The following is a 22886-nucleotide window of genomic DNA, read 5'->3' as shown; positions in this document are numbered from 1 at the left end:
TGGGCACCATGTTTGGGAGTGTGCTGCTAGTGGGTGTTTATCCATGGCATCAATTGCAAAGAAGCCCAAGCGTCTTACCCTTTGTGCTGCTTCCATATTTGGGCATCTCAGCCTGACGTCCCCTCTAACTTCTGTCAGCAATGTTTGGACGCTCAGGGAGAGTTATCTCCGGCTGATTCTGTTGAACCCAGCCCTTCCCAGCATGATGCAGGAATGGAATCTGAGGGAGACTTGTCAGAGGTTTCGCCTGGTTTGGGGTTTCCCTAAATGATTCGTTAGCAGGGAAAGGCAACTCAGGTTGCGCAGGACTGATGCCCCCTGGTTTTGATATGGATCCTTCTACCCTTTCTTGTGTAGAATTTTTTCAAGGGCTGCAGTTCTTTCATCAGGCACAGTTGGCAAAGCTGGCCAAACCTAAGAGTTCAGGATCACAGAATGCGGATCCCTGCACGCCTGTTGCTGCAAGTATGCGTCTGAATACATCCAGACCTGCTGCAGCTCATGCTGATAGGAACCCAAATGGCACCGGTAATGAAAATCCTTACTCCCTGGAAGATGGAGAAATTCTTACGGGGTTGGAACTGTATAGAACAAGGTTGCCAGCTCTGATCTCCCAGACACTGAAGATGCTGGAGGTGCCGGGTGCTGATTCCCTGTCTGAGCCAAAGAAGAATCCCATTTTAGTTTCTTTGCTTATGGATGCTATTCAAGAATCGATTGATCTTGAATGGGGCGCCCCGGAAGCTAATTTTAAAGGGGGATGAACCTTGGAAGTACTGTACCCTCTGGATCTGACATCAAGTGAACAGTTGCACTTTCTGAAAGTGGATATGCTGGTGTGTGCCATCACCAAGTGACTATCCTTGAAGAAGGGGGAGCAGAATTGAAAGATGTGCAGGATAGGAGAATTGAGGCTAGCCTTAAACAGGCCATGAGGTGGTGGGAATGAATTTGCAGATAGCTTCTTGCTGCCACCTGGTGTCTTGCTCTTCTCTCTCAGAAAGTCGTTTAGTCTGGTTTGAATTCTGGAGCAGTGATGGACCCGGCAGCCACCTTTTTGGTGGTGGCGGACTGTGACCGGGGCCACACTTGTGCCAGAGAGATGGCTTCAGTGATAGCGGCCAGGTGTCAGCTAAGGCTGAGGCATTGGTCTAATCTTACGAAATTGCCTTTAAAGGATCACTCATTTGGGAGTGAATTAAAAAAAAAAAAAAAAAAGGGCCAATAAATGGGGTGAGTCTTAGGTTCCTCATTTACAAGAGGATTAAAAGCAGGCGCCGCACTCGTTTAGCGCAAGAAGTTGTGCTAGGGTAACGTTTTCAACCCTACAGAGGAGCGACTTCTCAGTGTGTCAACCTTTGTGTAGGTCTCAGTCCTTTTTCCCAGGCAGCATAGACTGGGTGTGAGCTCAAGCGGCAGTGCCCCTCAACCCTCTCAATGATTGTGTTCGGACCCATACCCATGAACAGGAAATATGAAGTTGCCTGTCTCGAGGTGGGTGGAGATCAGACCAGTGAGTTCTGGATGGTTATGCTCTGGAGTTTCTCAGCGTTCCCTAGGACATTTTCATGGTGTCTCCCTGCAGCTCTCCACAGATGAGACAGGCAGTGGAGTGTACGTTTTCGAAACTCCTCTGCCTGCAGGCCATGATCCCAATGCCCATGTCAGAAGAAAATACACACTATTCCATTTATTTCATTGTACCCTAGAAGGAGAGTTTCTTTCGCCCCATCCTGGATCTCAAGGGAGTCTGTCGGCTTTCGCGAGTGACTTGTTCCCGCATGGAGACCTTACGCTTGCTGATAATGGTAGTACAGTTGGGGGAGTTTCTTACATCTCTGGATTGTCAGAGGCGTATGCATATTCCCATATGGCTGGAGCATCAACAGTTTTCAGTGTTTCACTGTTTGGGGGCAACATTATCAGTTTAGAGCGCTTCCTTTCGGTTTGGCCACTGCACCCAGAACCTTCTCCAAGGTTATGATGGTAGTGGCAGTATTTAAGAGAGGATGGCATTCTGGTCCACCTGTACTTAGACGATTGGCTAATTCGGGCCAAGAACATGAAAGAGAGTCTTCAGGCCTCGCGCATGTTCATCTCTTGGCTACAGGAACTAGGTTGGGTGGTGATCTTGGCCAAGAGCAATCTACAGCCATCCCAGACACTGGAGATATCTAGCTGTTCGTTTTCAACACGAAGCAAGGCAGGGTGTTCCTGCCGGAGATCTGCATTCAGAAACTGATGTTGCAGGTGTGACTATTGATGGAAACAATACGCCTGACGGTGTATCTTATCTACAGGTACTCTGGTTGATGGCAGCCACCCTAAAGGTGGCTCCATGGGGGAAGGGTGTCTGTGTCCTCTTCGACGCACTCTACATGTTGAAGTCCACAGTCTCAGGACTACTCGATTCGGCTTCAGTATCCCAACTTCAGTGGTGGTTACTAGTGGATCATCTCACGAAGAGAGTTCCCCCTATGAGCACCGGATTGGCTTTGCTCACAAAGGATGCGAGCCTCCAGGGTTGGGAGACTCACAATCAGCAGTTGACAGCACAGGAGTGCTGGAGTACAGAGGAGTATCTCTGGAGCATCAGTCGACTGGAAGCCTGTGCTGTTCAGTTGGCGTGGTTGTAATTTGTCGACCACTTGCAGGGTCGAGCAGTCCGAATGATGTTGGACAATGTGAAGATGGTGGCTTGCATCAATTGCCAGGGAGGAACCAAGAGATAGCAAGTGTCGCAGAAAATAGCCCAACTCATGGAATGGACAGAAGTACATCTTTAGGAGATCTCAGCTTCACAAATTGCAGGAAAAGACAGTGTAAGAGCAGACTTTCTTTGCAGACAGAGTCTGGATCCAGGAGAATGGGAATTGTCAAAAAAAGCATTTCAGCAAATAGTGGGCCGCCGGGGCTTCCCATTTCTAGACTTGCAGGTGATGTCTCACAGTGCAGAGAAGATCTGAAATTTCCAGGCAGTGATGCTGTCGTGCAGGAGTGGCCGGAAGGCAAGCTTCTGTATTCCTTTTCCCTGTGGCCCATATTAGGCAGAAGAATTCGAAGGTTCAAGAGACACATGGTGTTGGTGTTTCTGGTAGCCACAGATTGACCAAGATGCCATTGTATGCAGATCTGAGGAGGCTTCTGGTGGGCTCTCCGATTACAGGTCCACATGGATCTGCTACAGCAGCAGGAGCCTATTCTTCTCGAAGTTCCGACTTGATTTTTGTCTTACGGTATGGCACTTGAGAGGGCTCGGTTGCTGAATCGTGGACAGGCCACTGCTGTGGTTTCCACCTTGCTATGAGTGTAAAAGTTCTCCACTTCTTTACCCTGTGTTTGAGGCTTAGTGTAAGGAACGTGGAGTTCATCCTCGTTTGGTTAAAATCCTGCTCGGTTTGGATTTTTTGCAGGATGATTTGTTTATGGATTTGGTCCTTAATTCCTTGAAGGTACAGGTGGCGACTCTTGCCTGTTTCCAAAGTCATGTGAATGGTGAACCTTTGTCGGCCCATCTGGATGTGGCCCGGTTTTTGAAAGGGGAGAAGAATCTTAGTTTACCCTTGCGGTTGCTGCAGTCCTTGTGGAGTCTTAATCTGGTTCTGGATTTTTTGGCCGATTCCATTATTCGACCACTACGTAACCTCTCCTTAAGATTATTTACTAGAGGGTACGCGTAGAGTTTCCGAACTGTGTGCTCTTTATGGCCGGGAACCTTTTCTGCGAGCGACTCAGAGGGGCGGTCCAGCTGCAAACTGTTCCATCTTTTTTGCCAATGGTGGTCTCGGATTTTCACTTCAGTCAATTGATTTCCCTGCCGACAGTGGACAAGGGAGAGAGATGTGATGGATATCTGTTACAGACCTTAGATGTCAAGCAGCATATCATGAGGTGTTTATAGGTTTCTAAACCTCTCAGGAAGATGGACCAACTGTTTGTACTCCAGTGGGGGTAAACAGCGTGAACCAGCATTGCAGACTGCCATAGCCTACTGGATTAAGGAGTTTATCATAGTCGTGTATATGAATACTGAGCAGCCATTGTTTAGTCAGATTAGGACTCATTCCACTAGGATTTAGGCAGTGTCTTGGACGGAGATTAGATTGTCTCCTGTTGATATTTGCTGAGCTGTGACGTGGCCTTCCTTACAAACCTTTTCCAGGCATTACTGCCTGGATGTGCAGGCACGGGAGGACACAGACTTCGCGCATGCGATGTTGATCGGTCCACAGGCAGCCTCCCGCCCAGTTCAGGAGCAGCTTTGGTACATCCCACTGTTCGTAGATTAACCTGTCTAATGCTAAGAAAGGAGAGATTATTACTTATCTAATAATTTCCTTTTCTTTAATGAAGACAGGTTAATCCACCTTCCCACCCTTGGCTGCAGGATGGTGGTGCTATTGTCCTCATGAGAGGCTGCGTCTCTGGGGATTACTGGTAAGTGTCAGATCCAGTCCCTAGGTTAGTGATGTTACACTTCTTGTCTGAACTCAGTGTTTTCCGTTAACTGAGTGTTTGAATGGTTGTCTGTTAATAGTTATGATCATATATTTAGTTGTCCACAATTTGCTTTTGCAGAGAATACTAGAAAGTTAATGTTAGTGCAAGGGTATATATATATATATATATATATATATATATATATATATATATATATATATATATATATACTGTGATTTCAGTTTTGCTCCATCTCCATCTGCTGATAGAGGTGGATTAACCTCTCTTAATTTCCTTTTTTTTTTTTTTTTTTAAATGATCAGGTAAGTATTAATTTCTCTTTTTATTTGCAGCTGCATGAAATTGTAATAAATATGGTTGTAAAATGTAAAGACTTTTTTGATAACTGAAACTTTGAATCATTATAAGGGATTTCTTTGAAATTTCACTTGCATGGTTTCAAACTAGCAACCTTCAATCACATTTATCATAAGTTTAAATATATTCAAATGATATAAATCATTATTTGGGTATGTAAAAATATATATATATGTATGTGTGTGTATATATGTATGTATACATGATTCAGTACATTGCTTAACAGTTCCTTAAACATTTTTATTCTAGGAGAAATGTTTGTTTCACCATTAAGTACACCTGGTACTACAAAGAGGCAGCAGTATAATCAAGATGCTGTATCCCGTCTCCTCAGAGTGCAAAGAGCTCCAAGTTCTAGCTTTGCTGGTATTAAGAGATTAATGAGGACGCCTAAAGGAAGGACGGCAGTACTAGAAAACATAACTGTAATAAGCAAAAAGAGCCCAGTAGTACAAGAAGAAGTGGACTTAAAAGGAATTAAGTTAATGAAAATGAAAGAAATTTCAATGGAAGATTTTATAGATGTTAAAAGGCTCATAAAGACGTCAAAAGAAAAGGTAGAGCCTGAAACTGCACTTTCAGGTATTAAAAGGCTTTTGAAGACCCCTAGGCAAAAATCAAAACCTGTTACAGATGCAGTTGCATTAAAGAGATTGCTGAAGACTCCAAGACAGAAAAAGCAAATAGAACCAGATATATCTGTGCTCATGCATACTAGTAGAACCCGCAAGCAGAAAAAGAAACTTGTAGAAGATATGACTGGTATTAGCCGTATCATGAAGACACCCAAGCAGAAAGGGCAGCCGGTGGAAGATATGATTGGTATCAGCCGTATCATGAAGACACCCAAGCAGAAAGGGCAGCCAGTGGAAGATATGGTTGGTATCAGGCGCATTATGAAGACCCCCAAGCAGAAAGGGCAGCCACTGGAAGATATGGTTGGTATCAGGCGCATTATGAAGACCCCCAAGCAGAAAGGGCAGCCAGTGGAAGATATGGTTGGTATCAGCCGCATCATGAAGACCCCCAAGCAGAAAGGGCAGCCAGTGGATGACATGATTGGGATTAAAGCATTAATGAAATCACCTCAACAAATATGTGATGCGGTTGAAAATATAGGTGGTGGTAGCAGATTATTGCGGATGAGAAGAATTCGAAAAAATCCAGTTGAAGATCTGGTTGGAGTGAAAGTAATGTTTGGCTCATCAAAAGAAAGCAAGGTAAAGTGGTGGTTTAATAGCCTACATCAGTTTATTGATTCAAGAGAAATATTTGCCTCCTTGTTCTTGAGCATTAAATCTTATGTACATGGAAACAAATGCCTATATAGGTACTGAACAGCAATTTGACCATAGAGAAACAATAGGGTCTTATTACATGGTAAGAAACCTTCAAAAAATATTCTTCTTGAAAGTAAACAGTTCAGAATAATGGTATTACTATCTTTTTACTGCCAATTAAGTCTTAAGCTAAAATAGTGCAATCACAATTCCAGATATCAACTTCCATGTTTTATGCTTTCTCTTCCAGTGTTTCTTTTAAATCTTCCTCTCTTTTTTGAAGTATATTTTGTTTACACAAATAAGATGTGCATCTTTTATTCTTCATGGAGAAACAGGAAAGTCAATCCCACATGTGGGATGACAATATTGATTAAATCGAGTATAGCTGGTGCTCCAACAGCTAGTAAATTTTAAGGCTTTTCTAAGCATGTGCTGTAGATGCTTATTGCTACTGAAGTCTCCTTGATCTTTTTCCCCCCTACCTTGTAGTAAGTAGAATGGGTGCTGCTATGTTTTTCTCTTTAGTCACAAGGCTCTTTCAAAAAGGCACGTTTTTATGTTTACTTTCCTCCCTTCCCTGTACTGTTTCTAATAGTAAACTGTATTTTCTTCCTTTTTCAAAATGTTTTTAATTTTGCCGACATCTTCCCTTTCTTGGCTGTGAAAAAAGCAACATGTTTCTAACAGTATCTTGACTGTAATAATAAAATGTCAATTGCAGACAATCACAGGGAATGTCTGTTTTACCCAGGCATCAACCATGATGTCAAACACTGTCTAATTTTTCTCCTAGGACAAGCAGGATGGTAGTCCTCACATGTGGGTGATGACTTCCAATGGAGCCAAGTACGGAAACTTATGTCAAAGTTTCTAGAAACTTTAGTACACTGAGTATACTCAGCATGCCACTATCCACGTGGGATCTCTCTTCAGTTCTTTCTTTTCCGCAGGGCTACTGTCTCACGGAGGTGGAGCTTGTACTCTTTTCTCGAGAAACTCTTTAAAAAAAAAAAAAAAAGTGAGGGGGTTTTTTTTTTTTGCTTTTTCTTCCTGTGCTAGTTCTCTCTTCGGTTCCCCCTGCTTTCTCACAGGCCGATTAAAAAAAAAACACCTCATGGGAGAGCCGGCGCTCTGTGTTGAGCGCCCGCTCTCCCGAAGCACTCCCAGGCACCTCTCCTGGGCACACGATTCTGTATTTAAATTAGGGCTCGCACTAATAAGGAGGTGCTAGGGACACTAGCGTGTCCCTAACACCTCCTTATTAGTGGAAACGGCGGCTGTCAGCGGGTCTGACAACAGACACTTAATTTTACCGGCATCTATTTTCGAACCTGCTGACAGCCACAGGTTCGGAAAACAGACACCAATAAAATTGAGCATCCGTTTTCGATCCTGTGACGGGTGGGCTGATTTTTTTTTTTTCTTTAAAGAACTTCTTTTTTTTTTTTTTTTTTTTTTTGGGGCCTCCAACTTAATATCGCTATGATATTAAGTCTGAGGTTGTAAAAAAAAGCAATTTTTTCTGCTTTTCTGTACAGTTACCCGGTGCTGTCAATGGTTAACGTCTGTCTTTGGACAGGCGTTAATTTCTAAGAGTAAAATGTGCGGCTTGGCCGCACATTTTACTTTCAGTATTTCGGGGAAATAACTAATAGCGCTCATCAACATGTATTTGCATGTGATGAGCGCTATTAGTTTCGAGGTGGTTGGCCACGCGTTTCCACGCGCTATTACCTCTTACAGTATAAGGGGTAATAATAGCGCATCTAAAACGCACGGCCAAACGGAGGCTAAACGGTGTGCTCAGCTGAGCGCACTGTTCTGTATCGGCCTGACAATCAGTAGTAATTTTTTGTGGTTCTCCCGTACCTGCTGGTCCTCGTGCCTTTTGCGGTCCCCGGTGAGCCTCATGTCGGCCTCTGGCTTCAGTCTGTGCCCCCAGACTGTGTTCCTGACAGATCCACATAATGTGTGCCTCCTCTGTCTGGGGGCATCGCACGATGTTTGGGGCTGCAAATTGTGTGCTCAGACGGACGTCTGGCCAGGTTGGATAAGATGGAGAAGGTTTTTGGCTCAGGTAAATCCGAACCCTCCACTTTGATATCAGTGTCATCGATGCCGAAGGATCGAGGGGTACAGATTGTCCTTGATCCCTCTGTGACCGCTCCTCCCCCGAGTCTTGTTGGGGGGGGGGGGGGGTGGAAATTACTCCAGGGATAGCCCAGTCTCAGTCTCCTCCAAGTTGCGGGCTTTGAGGATCGTCTTTCTCGGTGCCGGGGAAGAACTGGGCTTAGCACCGTGAGAGGTCTCGGAAGCACCGCCACTGTCCCTATCTGCACACGGGGCCAGGCTTGGGCTGGCTCCGGCGCTTGTCGTTCCCTATACGTACCTGGATCAGTCCAGACAGTGGGTTATGTCCCCAATCCAGCAGATGGAGTCAGCACAAGCTTTGAGGGGGCGTATCCATATATACTACTACCCCCTCTGCAGGAGTTCAGTATCTTCTGACTCCAGCAGATGTGAGTAGGGGAATCAGGCTTCCCCTCCTTTTCCTTTTTCTTCACTTTCTTGCTTGATTATGGCTTGTTGTCTTTTTCTGTGGATCAAGTTTGTATCAAGTTTAAAAAAAAAAAAAAAGTAAGGCAGAGTTCTTTCAACTTCTGGGGAGTGGCTTATCTTCCTTGTCTCTTCTCTGCGGCCTTGCTGTTTATTTCTCATTGCAGCCAGGGGTAAGTTTGTTTTTCCTTTGTAGTTTTTTCCTTCACAGCTCAGCCCCCGGTGCCCGCGAAAGCTGGTGGAGCCGGCCTCTTCGCTCTTTACTCCCTCACCCGCGGCCATTTTACAGCTCCTCATGGGCTGCTGAGCCATTTAGGGAAAGATGTCTGGGGCGGGTCGTGTGGCCGGGAAGCCCCCCCGCGGCACCCTCCTCTATTTTCGGACAGCGGGCAGTGCGGGCCGACCAGGCCCCCCCGCAGCGGCGCTTTTGTGCGCGTGGCGCCCCCCCCCCCGTGGCTTTTTCTTTTCTCCTACAGCGATCCCGATGCCGCGGCCGTCCCGCTGTGCGGCCTGCGGAGACCCGGGGTCCCGGATTTCCCGGGAGGGCATCTGTGCATGATGCCTTCCCGGGGGGGAAGGTACCTCACAGTCCCTGACTGATTTCTCTTTTTTGCCCGGGCGGCGCGGGCCGGCCACTCCGCCAGTTTTGGCGGGAACGGCGGCCATTTTACATTCTGAGCGCCCTGAGGCGCAGGCCACGAGGGGGAACGGATCCCTGGAGGTCACGAGGGAGAACGGATCCCTGGAGGACTCTACCAGCGGGGGTGTTCCCCCGATTTTGGTGCAGGAACCAAGCACCCAGAGCCAGGGAGCAGGAACCACGCCGCCCCCGAAGCGCACCCGAGCAGGCCAGGGTTCTCTCCGGAGTTTATCCTGCTCATGCATACCGCTTATCTGCAGGGGCTGGAAGCACCTGTGGGGGACCCCCCCTCCTAAGATCCCTCGGATGTCGCCCTCGACGCCGGCCCCCCCCGACCCTCCGGGAGTGGGGGCCTCCCGCCTTCCTACCCGGGTCCGATCCACGCCCGCGGCAGTGGGGGCGGTGCCAGACCCAGCGGGACATGAACTTGACCTCCCGGACGGGGGACAAGGGGACGGCACGCAGGAGGGGGATGATCCGCGTACCCTACGCCTCTTCCAGAGGGAAGAGCTGGACGACCTCATCCCGCAGATCATCCAAGAATTAGATTTGGACCCGCCACCAGACCCGCCTGCCCCAGTAGCTCCCGCTGTCGTCACTTCTTCAAGGAAGGGAGATCCTGTCCTGGCGGCACTCCGGCCGAGGGCTCGGGCTTTTCCCATTCATGACTCGTTTTTACAACTTCTCACCAGGGAATGGGACACCCCGGAGGCCTCCCTGAAGAGCAGCCGGGCTATGGAAAAGCTGTACCCGCTCCCCGAAGATTTCTGGACCTCATCAAGGTCCCAAAGGTGGACTCTGCAGTGTCAGCGGTCACGAAGAGGACGACTATCCCAGTGACGGGAGGTGCGGCGTTGCGGGACATACAGGATCGTAAGTTGGAAGTTTTCCTTAAGCGGGTTTTCGAGGTCTCACTCCTCACGTCTCAGAACCTGCCGTCCGATGAGGCTGCCCAGGCAGATCAGCTAGAAGCCGCAGTGGCGTATGGGGCGGACGCCTCGTACGACCTTTTTCAGGTCCTCGCAAGATCCATGGTTTCGGTAGTGGCAGCACGACGACTACTGTGGCTACGCAATTGGGCGGCTGATACGTCCTCTAAGTCGAGTCTGGGCTCTCTTCCCTTCAGGGGCAAGTTCCTCTTCGGGGAGGATTTGGACCAGATCATCAAGTCCCTGGGGGAGAACACTGTTCATCGGCTGCCGGAGGATAGGTTTCGACCATCCAGAGCATTTTCTTCTTCTCGGACCAGAGCGCAACGGCGCTACAGGGGATACAGACAGGCGGGTTCCCAGTCATCTGCCCCCAGGTCTCAGCCCTGGTCGCGCTCCTTTCGCGGGCGTCGGCCCGCATGCACTACTCCCGGAACCGGGAACCCCTATACCAAGTCTTCACAATGATGCCAGTCTCGCCCACTCCCCTGTCCCCAGGATTGGGGACCGACTAACGTATTTCTACGCGGAGTGGGCACGGATCACCTCGGACCAGTGGGTCCTGGATACCATAAAAAACGGCTACGCATTGGAATTTGTCCGCCCCCCGCAGGGAAGGTTCATCTTTTCCCCCTGTGGCTCGGACCTCAAGAGAGGAGCGGTGCAGCTGACTCTGGACAGACTCCGGGAGATAGGCGCTATTGCGCCCGTGCCCTTCGGAGAGGTGGGCTCGGGCCACTATTCCATCTATTTCGTCGTACCAAAGAAGGACGGTTCCTTCCGGCCTATCCTAGACCTCAAGGAAGTCAACAAATCCCTTCGAGTCGTTCGGTTCCGCATGGAAACGCTCCGGTCAGTGATTGCGGCGGTGCATCGGGGGGAGTTCCTCTCCTCCCTGGACTTAACGGAGGCCTACCTGCACATTCCCATCCGCCCGGACCACCACCGTTTCCTTCGTTTCAAAATTCTGGACCAGCATTTTCAGTTCACGGTTCTCCCGTTCGGATTGGCGACGGCGCCGCGCACCTTCACCAAGATCATGATAGTCGTGGCGGCAGCTCTCCGGAAGGAGGGCATCCTGGTTCATCCTTATCTGGACGATTGGCTCCTCCGGGCGAAGTCATTCGATCATGGACGCTCAGCGGTGACTCGAGTAGTACGGTTTCTACATTCCCTGGGATGGGTAGTGAACTTCTCCAAGAGCTCCCTCATGCCCTCGCAACGCTTGGGTTTTTTTGGGGGACGACCTTTGACACCCTACTGGGCAAAGTTTTTCTGCACCAGGACAAAGCTCAATCCTTGCGGGATCACACACGACGGTTCTCTGCGTTAACCAGAGCCCACCTCCTGGGACTACCTGCAACTCCTGGGAGTGATGGGGTCCACCATCGACCTTGTACCTTGGGCTTTCGCGCACATCAGGACCTTACAGTGGGCGCTCCTCTCCCGTTGGAAACCAGTATCGCAGGACTACCAGATGATTCTCCCGCTCCCGCAGAATGCCAGGGACAGTCTGGGCTGGTGGTTGGATCCGCCGAACCTGGCCCGTGGCATGTCCCTCGATCTGCCAAATTGGGTGGTGGTGACCACCAATGCCAGTCTAGCAGGCTGGGGTGCAGTCTGCGATCGAAGCGCCACGCAGGGGACGTGGTCCACGGTGGAGGCGAAGTGGTCAATCAACCATCTGGAAACCAGAGCGGTCCGGCTAGCTCTGCGACATTTCCTCCCGCTTCTTCGGAACCGGGAAGTCAGAATCCTATCGGACAACGCTACCACCGTGGCCTACATCAACCGACAAGGAGGCACGCGCAGCCCGCAGGTCGCGCTCGAGGCGGCGCTGCTGATGCAATGGGCGGAGCGTCATCTCGTCCGGCTAGCGGCCTCTCACATTGCCGGTGTGGACAACGTCCAGGCGGACTTCCTCAGTCGTCAACTGCAGGACCCCGGAGAGTGGTCTCTCTCCGACAAAGCGATGCAACTTCTCGTCCATCGGTGGGGGGCCCCCCACTTGGATCTGATGGCGTCTGCTCTCAACGCCAAGGCTCCACGCTTCTTCAGTCGCCGGAGAGAGTGCGGCACGGAGGGAGTGGATGCCCTGGTCCTCCCATGGCCGCCACATCTTCTGCTCTACGCTTTTCCACCATGGCCCCTGGTGGGCAGGATGCTCCGCAGAATAGAAAGCCATCAGGGGACCGTGGTTTTCGTCGCCCCAGAATGGCCCAGGCGACCCTGGTTTGCGGACCTGCTACAGCTGGTGATCGACGGGCCAATCAGGCTGGGGCACCTCCCCCAGCTCCTACATCAGGGCCCGGTATTTTTCGAGCAGGCAGAACTCTTCTGTCTTGCGGCCTGGCTTTTGTGAGGCGCCGCCTCCGGCGTCGGGGCTACCCGGAGGCGGTAGTATCCATGCTATTGCGGGCACGAAAGACATCGATGTCGGCGGCCTATGTTCGAGTCTGGAAGGTGTTCGAGCTGTGGTGTACCAGCCAGGCCACGAGACCCGCTAAGGCTTCTGTACCTCAGATCCTTCAGTTTCTACAGGCGGGGGTGGAAAAAGGGCTCGCCTATAATTCACTACGGGTTCAGGTGGCCGCCCTTGGTTCGCTGTTGAGCGATGGGGGCTCTCTTCTACAGTATCCTGACATTGCTCGTTTTCTCAAGGGTGTCAAGCATATGTGTCCTCCGTTACGGGACCCTTGTCCCTCCTGGAGTCTTAACCTTGTGCTTCGCTCCCTGTCGGAACCACCGTTCGAGCCGCTGCGCAGCGCAACGATAAAGGATCTCACTCTCAAGACTGTATTTCTTGTGGCCATCTGTTCCGCTCGACGCATCTCGGAGCTGCAGGCTGTGTCGTGTAGAGAGCCCTATCTCCGTTTCTCCGACTCTGGAGTTTCGCTTCGCACCGTTCCCTCCTTCCTTCCGAAGGTGGTTTCTGCATTCCATGTGAACCAGACGGTGGAGTTGCCGTCCTTCTCTTCCTCAGAGCCGAAGTCTCTCCGTCTCTTGAATGTCAAGCGCACTCTGCGCCTCTATCTGGAGGCTACAAATGGTTCCGGACCTCTGACCATCTCTTCGTACTCTGGGCCGGTCCTAAGAAGGGGTCTCAGGCCTCGAAGACTACCATTGCCAGATGGCTGAAGGCCGGCATTGCTGCTTTCTACATTGGGGCGGGTCGGACTCCCCCACCCGGCAGCGTAGCGCATTCTACACGTTCTCAGGCGGCTTCCTGGGCGGAGGTTCGCTCTGTATCCTTGTAGGAAATTTGTAGGGCAGCCACCTGGAAATCGTTACACACGTTCTCGAGGCACTATCGTCTGCACCTCGCCTCTTTGGTCTCTGGACACTTTGGCGAGCAGGTTCTCCGAGCAGGCCTCGCAGGACCCCACCCGATTTAGGGAAGCTTGGGTACATCCCACTGTCTGGACTGATCCAGGTACGTACAGGGAAAAGAAAATTATTACTTACCTGCTAATTTTCGTTCCTGTAGTACCATGGATCAGTCCAGACGCCCACCGCGTTTGGGTTCTTGATCCTGCTCAGCTCTGCGCTACTTCTTGCTCGCAGTGTTCTGTGTCTTCACAGTCGTTTCTTTTCGCTGTTTTTCACAGCTCCCTACAAGTTGGTAGGATGTTTGCAGTTACTTGTTGCGGTTACAATTGTTTTCATTATCTGTTTCCACAAACTTGATCCTTCGGGGGTTTCTACTCTGGCTTTGATATACTCGATACTGAACTCCTGCAGAGGGGGTAGTAGTATATATGGATACGCCCCCTCAAAGCTTGTGCTGACTCCATCTGCTGGATTGGGGACATAACCCACTGTCTGGACTGATCCATGGTACTACAGGAACGAAAATTAGCAGGTAAGTAATAATTTTCTTTTTTACCCCCGACTTGCCCACAGCAAGAGGCGGCTCCATCCTCCCTCGATGCCAGTGGTCCAAGGCTGTCCACACCGGTTTCCGTGCCGGACATTGATCCTCCTCGGGGATCCGAGGTGGAGTTGGTCTTTTCCTTTCCCTCTCAGCCTGCCCTTTCATCGGAGGCTTTTGAGGCGGAGCTGAATGTTAGGTGCACCTGGCGGTGGAACGTGCTTTGCACGACAGGGAGCCAGTGTTCCTGCCACCTTGGGCCAGTGTCTTCCCTGACACTGGTGCCAGCACCGAAGCCGCCTATGGTACCAGGGCTGAAACCATTGTTGGACCGTCTTGACGACCTTCTCCGTGTCCTCCCGACCCAGTTACTGCTGGTGCCCTGTGATATCTCGGTGGCTCTTGGGCACTGCAATGCAAGGCATCCAAGCTTGTCCTCATGGGGAATTTGTCTGAGGAAGAGGGCCCGTCGTTGCCATTCACTCCACAGAGCCCTTGTACACCCCCCCCCCCCCCCCCCCCTCATTCAGCGCTGCTGGGACCTGAGCCTGGGCCTTCGGGTCCCTTGGATGCCCTTTGGTTCCTCGGGGTCCCTCGCCTAAGGATACACCCAATGCTCCCTTGCCCCCATTTCTGGGTGACTGAGATGAATCTGAGAGCCCGTACGACTCCTGGGGGGGGGGAGGATGCCTCTGATGCTTCATTGTGAATTCCGATGATCTTCTGTCAGATCCACCCCCCTCAGAGGAACACTGCCGTTGTCTGCCAGAGGACTTAACCTTTGCAGGGGTTCATCTGGGCGATGGCTGAAGCCATTCCTTTTCAACTTATGACAGAGGAAGATACCCACCATAAGATGCTGGAGATCCTCCAGTTCATGGACATCCCCTAAGGATTTTGTAGAGGTGCTTGTTCATGAGATTTTCACAGAGCTGCTGCTTCGGCTCTGGGAGCACCCCTCTGTGGCCCCAGTGTACAGCAGAACGTGTGGTTTGAGAAGCGCCAACTCCCTCACCAATCGGTAGTACTTGAATCTGCGCTATAGGAGGCAAAGAGGTTGAAAACCCATGCTTCAGCCTTTCCTGGCAAGGACAACAGGGCATGGGATGTTATGGGGAGGAGAGTGTTTCAAGGCTCCTTATTGGTGGCCCATATTGCCTCCTACCTTTTTTTATATGATCCAATATACCCATAATCTCTGGAAACAAGTCCAGGAGTTTGCAGATGGTCTGGTGTAGCAACCTCAGGAGGCCTTTATGGCACTTGTCCAGCATGGTCTAGAGTGTAGGAAGCACGAAGTACGTGCTGTCTATGACGTTTTTGAGATGGCGGGCCGAATTGCAGCGACCAGCGTTTGTGTGTGGCATCTCGCCTCGCTTCATGCCTCGGACCTCTGTTCAGCGGTGCAGGATCGGCTAGCTGACTTCCCTTGCACCAGGGATAACCTGTTTCGTGACAAGGTCAAGGAAATGGTTGCACAGCTGAAGGACCTCCATGAGACCCTCCAGGAGTTGTCGGCTGGTGCCTTGACTTTGCCGGCGTCTTCTAAGAGGTCTTCCTGGCCAGGGCTGCAGAGGCCATTCTACAGGCTGTGGAAGTACTATCCACTTACCCCTCGCTCTCGGCCACAACAGGCCAGCGCCAGGGGCACATCTTGGCAATAGTGGGGCCCTAGGCCTCAGCCAGCACCCCAGGCTAGCCCCGCTATGGTGTTTTGACTGGATGCGAGGGAGTATAAGTCAGTCACCGCTTCAGGTACCAGAGAACCCACCTGTCAGACTGTTTCTTTGCGGACTGGTGGCCTGCAGTGACGTCTGATCAGTGAGTCTTGTCCATAATTCATCATGACTACAGGTGGAATCTTATGGCTGTTCCGCCAGATTCTCCGCCATTCTCGTAGTGGGATCCTGTCTCGTACCCAGAAGTGCTCAGAGGGGAGATCTCAGCCCTTCTAGCAGCCAGAACAGTAGAACCTGTCCCTTGGGGAGCAGCAGGGATGGGGGTTTTACTCCTGTTATTCTAATTCCAAGGAAAACAGGAGGCCGCCTTCCCATTCTCGATTTGCAAGCCTTGAACAGATTTCTCAAGAAAGAAAGGTTCACGATGGTATCCTTGGGCACCTTGATTTCCCCTCTTACTAAGAGGAGACTGGCTTTGCTCCCTCTCAGATGTATATACCCACATCGAGATCCTCCCCAGTCACAGGAGTAGCTTCGCTTTGTGGTAGGCCATCAATAGTTTCAGTACCATGTGCTTCTGTTCAGCATGGCCTCTGCACCCCGGGTCTTCACGAAGTGTTTGGCCATGGTGGGTACCTATCTGCGCCAGCTAGGAATCCGGGTCTTTCCATACCTGGGCAACTGGCTGATCAAGAGCGGCATGCAAATGGGGGCAGCATGGTCTCTATGCTGGACCATTCAGGCGTTGGAATACCCGGGGTTTCCAATAATCTACCTGAAATCCAATCTCTGTCCGACATCAAGGCTGGATTTCATAGGGGCTGTGTTGGACAAAACACAGGCGAAAGCCTTTTTGCCCCACATCATGGTGCATGCACTGCTGACCCTGGTGGAGGAGGTCCAGAATCGCCAGCAGGTCTCTGCACGGTGTATGCTGCAGCTCCTGGGGCTCATGGCCACAACAGTCCTTGTCACCCCGTTTGCCCACCTACATACGTGTCAAGCATAGTGAACTCTACGCGCCCAATGGCAGCAGGCCACCCAGGGCCTTAAGGTCCGCATTCAGTTTTCCCCCTCTCTCAGGGCCTCCCTTGCTTGGTGGGAGTTCTTATCCAATCTGGAGCAGGGGGTGCCTTTCAGGTGCCCCCACACCAGGTTGTGCTTACCACGGATGTGTCCAACCTGGGCTGGGGTGCCAATATAGAGGGCCTCCGCACCCAAGAACTGTGGACCGCTCAAGAAGTTCTGTGTCAGATAAACTTCTTTGAGCAGGGGGTGATTGGATGTCCAGCAAAGTGATCCTGATTCGAACAGATAACCAGGTGGCGATGTGGTACATAAACAAGCAGGGGGATACCAGGTCCTTCCTCTGTCAGGAAGCAGTGCAGATATGGAGTTGGGCCCTGTCTCGGGGGATGTTACTCCAAGCAGTGTACTTGGCCAGTGCAGAAAACACCCTAGCAAACATGCTAAGTCTCACCTTCCAACCCCACGAGTGGTCCTTGAAGCAGGAGGTGGCAGACCAGATGTTCCATCTCTGGGGAACCCCAGACATGGATCTGTGTGCCTCCCCCTGCAACAGGAAAGTTCCTCTGTACTGTTCCCTGTCCAGGTCAGATGGCCAACCAGCCGCAGATGCCTTTGCTGTCCATTGGGGAGAGGGCCTCCTGTATGCGTACCCTCCATTTCCATTGGTGATGAAGACTCTCTTGAAGCTTCGCCAGGACCAGGGTCCATGATCCTCATAGCCCCCCATTGGCCGAGGCAAGTCTGGTTCTTGCTTTTGCGGGATCTCTCCTGATGGGACCCAATCCATCTGGGGACTGCACCAAACCTCACACAGAATCATGGCAGATTGCGCCATCCCAACCTCCGGGCCCTGCCCCTCACGGACCTAGATGTTGAAAGGTTGATCCTGCAGCCGTTTGACCTCTCAGAGGAAGTGCCTCAGGTCCTGATAGCCTCAAGAAGGCCTTCTACCAAGAAGTCTTATGCTTTGAAGTGGAGGTTTACAATCTGGTGTGAGCAGAAGGGCCTTAACCCCCTTCTCCTGTCTGATCTGGGAACTCATAAATTACCTGCTGCACCTTTTGGAGACTGGGCTTAAGACCACTCCGGGTGCACCTGAGAGCCGTAGGCACGTACCACCAGGTAGTGGATGGGTCATCCATCTCTGTGTAGCCCCTTGTAGGGCAGTTTATGCGTGGTTGTCTTCAACTGCAGCCTCCCCTAAGGGACCCTGCAGTGTCCTGGGACCTAAATGTGGTGTTGGCCCAGTTGTTGAAGCCACCATTTGAGACACTGCACTCTTCTGCTCTCAAGCATTTGACCTGGAAGGTCAGATTCCTGATAATCGCTTCGACACACAGGATCAGTGAGCTGCATGCCCTGGTGACTTACCCGCCCTATGCAAGATTCTTCCATGACCAGCACACACACCCTAAGTTCCTGCCAAAGGTGGTTACTGAATTGCACCTTAACCAGTCCATTGTCCTGCCCTAGGTCACATTCCAACCCAGGGGAAAGGGAGCTGCACACCCTGGATTGTAAGAGAGCCTTGGCCTTCTACCTGGACTGGACAGCAGGCCATAGGCAATCCGCCCAGCTGTTTGTCTCTTATGACTCTAACAGGCTGGGTAGGGCGGCTGCTAAATGGACTCTTGCCACCTGGCTAGCCAAATCATCGCATTCTGCAATGACCAGGTGGGATTGCAGTTGGGGGTCCACATCACAGCTCATTCTGTTAGGGCCATGGCCACTTCTGTGGCCCACCTGCATGCAGTTCCTATGGGAGAGTTCTGCAAGGCTGCGACATGGAGTTCTCTCCATACCTTCGTGACTCATTGTCTGGACAGGAACAGCCACCGTGATAGTAGATTCACCCAGTCTGTCCTCAGAAATCTTTTTCAGCTGTGAATCCAACTCTTCCTACCTATGGCCGTATTTTGGGTTCAGGCTGTTCCCAGTGTTACCAGCAGCACATCTGTTGTACCCATTGGCACCTAGTTTGGTGTCTGTTGGTCCCATTGGTCTCGGGTCCCACCTGTAGCTAGGGATTCACACAAATGTGAGGACTATGATCTTGCTTGTCCTAGGAGAAAGTGAGATTGCTTACCTGTAAAAGGTGTTCTCCAAGTACAGCAGGATGTTAGTCCTCAGGAAACCCGCCTGCCACCCTGCAGAATTGGATTTTCCTGGTTTGTTTTCTTTTTTCTGACCTACTTAAGAGATCGCAGAGAGTCCCCGCGTGGATAGTGGCATGCTGAGCATGTTCAGTGTGCCAGTCAAAGTTTCTAGAAACTGACATAAGTTTTCCGTGCCGGGCTCCATCGGGTGATGTCACCTACATGTAAGGACTAACATCCTGCTATCCTAGGAGAACACCTGTTACAAGTAAGCAACTTCGCTTTACCAAATGTCTCCAAGGGCTTTGAAAGTTCAGATTCCAGGCCATCTTTCAGACTAGTCTGATACCAATCTCTACATCCATGTCGAAGCATGTGAAGCACTCAACATGAGGATCAGTCTCAAAGCCATTGGCATCACTTGATGTCTTTATCTAGCAGACCTTGGTGAAGGCGACAGCTTCCTCCTCCTCTCTATAGAATTGAGTATGAAGTAAGATAAACTGGCAACCAAGTGCATCTACTGTCCTCATGCACTCTTGCATAAGGCACTAGATCTCAGTGAGGGAGTGAGAGCTTTTAGTGCTGAACAGCACACTCGTGCATCAAGGCTTTTACAGCATTCCATTATAGTAAAACCTACTGAGGTTGAAGTCTTTTCCTACTTAGTCATTCATCAGGCCTATTACATTGACATCTATATTATCCAAATCAATGTATTTGCCTGTGACACTGATACCAAGGGCATCTGCTGAACCCAGCAGAGGCCACATTGATATTGGTGCCAGCAGCATTGATATTGGTGCCAGCAGCATTGATGTCTTTGACGATATTGGTGTCAGTCAGTCCAGAGAAAGTGCTGATGGAGAACCTTTATCTGCTGGTAGTATGTGGGACTAGCTGGGAAAGAGTGCCTAAAATTAAAAAAAAAAAAAAAATTCTTTAGAGAAACTATTACTGGCTGTGTTTATTGTATGCTAGTTTTAAGGGAAGTAGTTTGCCACTGTTAGGAATTTTGTGTGTTTAGAAATAGCACTTTGGGGTTTTTTGTGATCTTGAAGAAATTTAGTATTTGCAAGTATTAAAATTGTGGGTTTACAAATGTCATTTGATTTGAAAAGGTGGGAGCACTTGTTCCTGGGCAGCGAGTCACTAGTTTGATTCCCACCCACCCTAGGCTCTTTTTCTATTAAATAGATCCCCCCCTCCAGTTAGGAAGGAAATCTTGAACATAGAAATCAGTTAGTGATTTTGCAAAACATACATTTAACATTAATTTTAGTGATTGACTAGTTTTAGTCTTGTTGATGGTCTTTCGCAAACTGTGTTTACCTAGTTGTCAATTTAAAAACCTCAGATTTTAAAATACACCTAATTATAACCCCCTGAATTAAGAAATATACGTTCTCTCAGGACAAGCAGGATGGTAGTCCTCACATATGGGTGACATCACAGGATGGAGCCCAATCACGGAAAACTTCTGTCAAATTTTCCAGAACTTTGACTGGCCTCTACTGGGCATGCCCAGCATGGCACTAACCCTGCAGCCAGCAGGGGTCCATCTTCTTTTTTCCGCGCAGCAGTAGCCTCGTGGTTAAGGAGCTCTGCAGAGATTTCTGACAGGAATTTTCCTCACAGAATTACTAAAAGTTAATTTGCCCCACAGGGGTCCCTCCTCTAACTTTTTCAAGCCGCGGTACTCCGGTAAGTTTTTACCCGTGTTTCCATCGATGACCGTTGAGTTTGGCCCTCGCGGCCTACTGGCCGTCGACCGTACCGCAGCTCAATTTTTTTTTGCTATGGCGTCTGGGTTCCGTCTCTGCCCAGACTGAAATCGCACCATGTCCATCACAGACCCCCATAAAGTCTGTGTAATGTGTCTTGGACGAGAGCACGATGTCTTGACCTGCACCAAATGTGCCCTTATGACACCTAAAGGTCGCAAGGCCAGAATGGAGAAGATGGAACTTCTCTTCCGTGCTCAAACCCCGACTCCGTCCATTGCATTGATGTCGTCAGAACCGGCACAGTCAACTTCGCGCCAGCCACTGGCCGGTGACCGTCCAGTATAGACGACATCTCGGCCTTCGACACCCTCTACTCCCTTTCAGGACCGAGGGGATCGTAGAGATAAACATCGCCACCAGCATAGAAAGTCTCGGACCATCGAGGGAGCGAAATCGACCTTGGCATCATCCGAGCCGCTATCGAAGTAACCCCGTCCAGAAAAGGCACCAACCTTTTCGGCAACAGAGTCACTGAGGCAGCCCTCCCCCGAAAGGGCATCGGTAGCCGCGACTCCGCCTTTAACGGTGGTCCCTCCGGCTATGCCTCTGCCTCCTCCTTCTGTTCCGGAGCCAGGGCTGCTTGCTCCAGGTCTCCAAGAAGAACTGGACCAGATGGTTCAGGAGGCCATCGACAAGGCGATGCAACGACTTCAGGTTCCTCCGACACCGGTACCGATTGCAGAACCGATCACCGACCCGATTCCAGCAGCGATGGCACCGCTGCTGTCCAGGATGGAAACGCTCATTGCCGCTTTTCCACTAATGGACCCTGGGTCACCGATGGCTCACTCTGTCATCGGGAGGAGAAACACCGTTTCGCATTCCTCCTTCGGGAGTTCTGCCTCAGCCATCGATGCCGATACGTCCATCGCCACCGATCCAACCATCGGTGCCGATACGCCCATCGGCGCCACCAAGCCATCCATTAATGCCCTCGATGCCTACGCTGGTGCCTTCGATGCCTTCATTGGTGCCTCCAATTATTCCTTCGGAGCCTAGAACAGGATCTTCAGGTATCCCACCATCCCGTCCCCCTCTACATCCTAGAGGGGCAAGGGCTGATCCCTATGATACCTGGACTGATGATTCCTCACCAGACACCAATGATTTGCCTTCACTACCTTCACCCACTGAAAGTAGAAAGCATTCTCCTCCAGAGGACCTTTCCTTTATAAATTTTGTGAAGGAAATGTCTGAATTGGTTCCCTTCCAATTACAGACTGAGCAGGATGATAGGCATCAGATGATGGAGTTGCTCCAATTCTTGGATGCCCCCAAAGTAATAACCTCCATCCCTATCCACCAGGTTCTTCTGGATCTCCTAAAGAAGAACTGGGAACATCCTGGCTCCATTGCTCCAGTCCACAGAAAAGCTGACACTACCTATTTGGTGCAGTCAGTTCCGGGCTTTCAGAAACCACAATTGGATCACAAATCTGTAGTGGTAGAATCGGCACAGATGAGAGCAAAGAGGTCAAAGCTTCACACTTCTTTTCCCCCTGGCAAGGAACAGAAGTTTCTAGATGCCATTGGCCAACGAGTCTTCCAAGGATTAATGCTCATCTCCCGAATTGCCGCTTATCAGCTCTATATGCCCCAATATAATAGGGTCTTATTTAAGCAGATACAAGACTTGACAGACTCCCTGCCTCAGCAATTTCAAGATCAGCTCCAAACCCTAGTAAACAAGGGTTTTGCGGCAGGCAAGCATGAAATCAGATCATCTTATGATATCTTTGATACTGCTACAAGAGTATCTGCAGCTGCTATTTCAGCGAGAAGGTGGGCCTGGCTTAAGTCTTCTGACCTTCTCCCTGAGGTACAAGACAGGTTATCCGACCTGCCCTGTGTAGGCGATAATCTGTTTGGCGAACAGATTCAACAGACGGTGGCGGAACTTAAGGACCATCATGAGACCCTAAGACAGCTCTCTCTGATGCCTTCTGACTATTCTTCTAAACAGCCCTTCAGAAAGGACTCTAAAAAGTCATTCTTCCGCCCGAAGAAGTCCTACCCGCCAGCAACCAGATCCCGTGCCACGAGACCTTTTCAAAAAGCACAGTCTTGTCAAAACTCTTCAGCCAAGGCCTGCTTCAGGTTTTTGACTTCCACCTAGAGAGCAGCAGCCAGCTTCCATTGCCTCATATACCAGTGGGAGGTTGATTGTGCCACTTCTACAACATATGGCACTCAATCAC

General features: G+C 50.4%; 1 protein-coding gene across 4 annotated transcripts in view; it reads left to right on the top strand.

Moving 5' to 3' along the window:
- Window positions 1–22886, top strand: part of MKI67 (marker of proliferation Ki-67) — a 433449-nt gene that overhangs the window by 327226 nt on the left and 83337 nt on the right. For all 4 annotated transcript variants that reach the window (XM_029610010.1, XM_029610009.1, XM_029610011.1 and 1 more), the window contains one exon: window positions 5068–6038. In XM_029610010.1, the coding sequence (XP_029465870.1) occupies window positions 5068–6038 (971 nt within the window). The remainder of the gene's footprint in view (window positions 1–5067; window positions 6039–22886) is intronic.

Source organism: Rhinatrema bivittatum, chromosome 7 (assembly GCF_901001135.1).
Source record: "Rhinatrema bivittatum chromosome 7, aRhiBiv1.1, whole genome shotgun sequence".
Classification (NCBI taxonomy): Eukaryota; Metazoa; Chordata; class Amphibia; order Gymnophiona; family Rhinatrematidae; genus Rhinatrema; species Rhinatrema bivittatum.
This window is presented reverse-complemented; position numbering and strand designations above follow the sequence as displayed.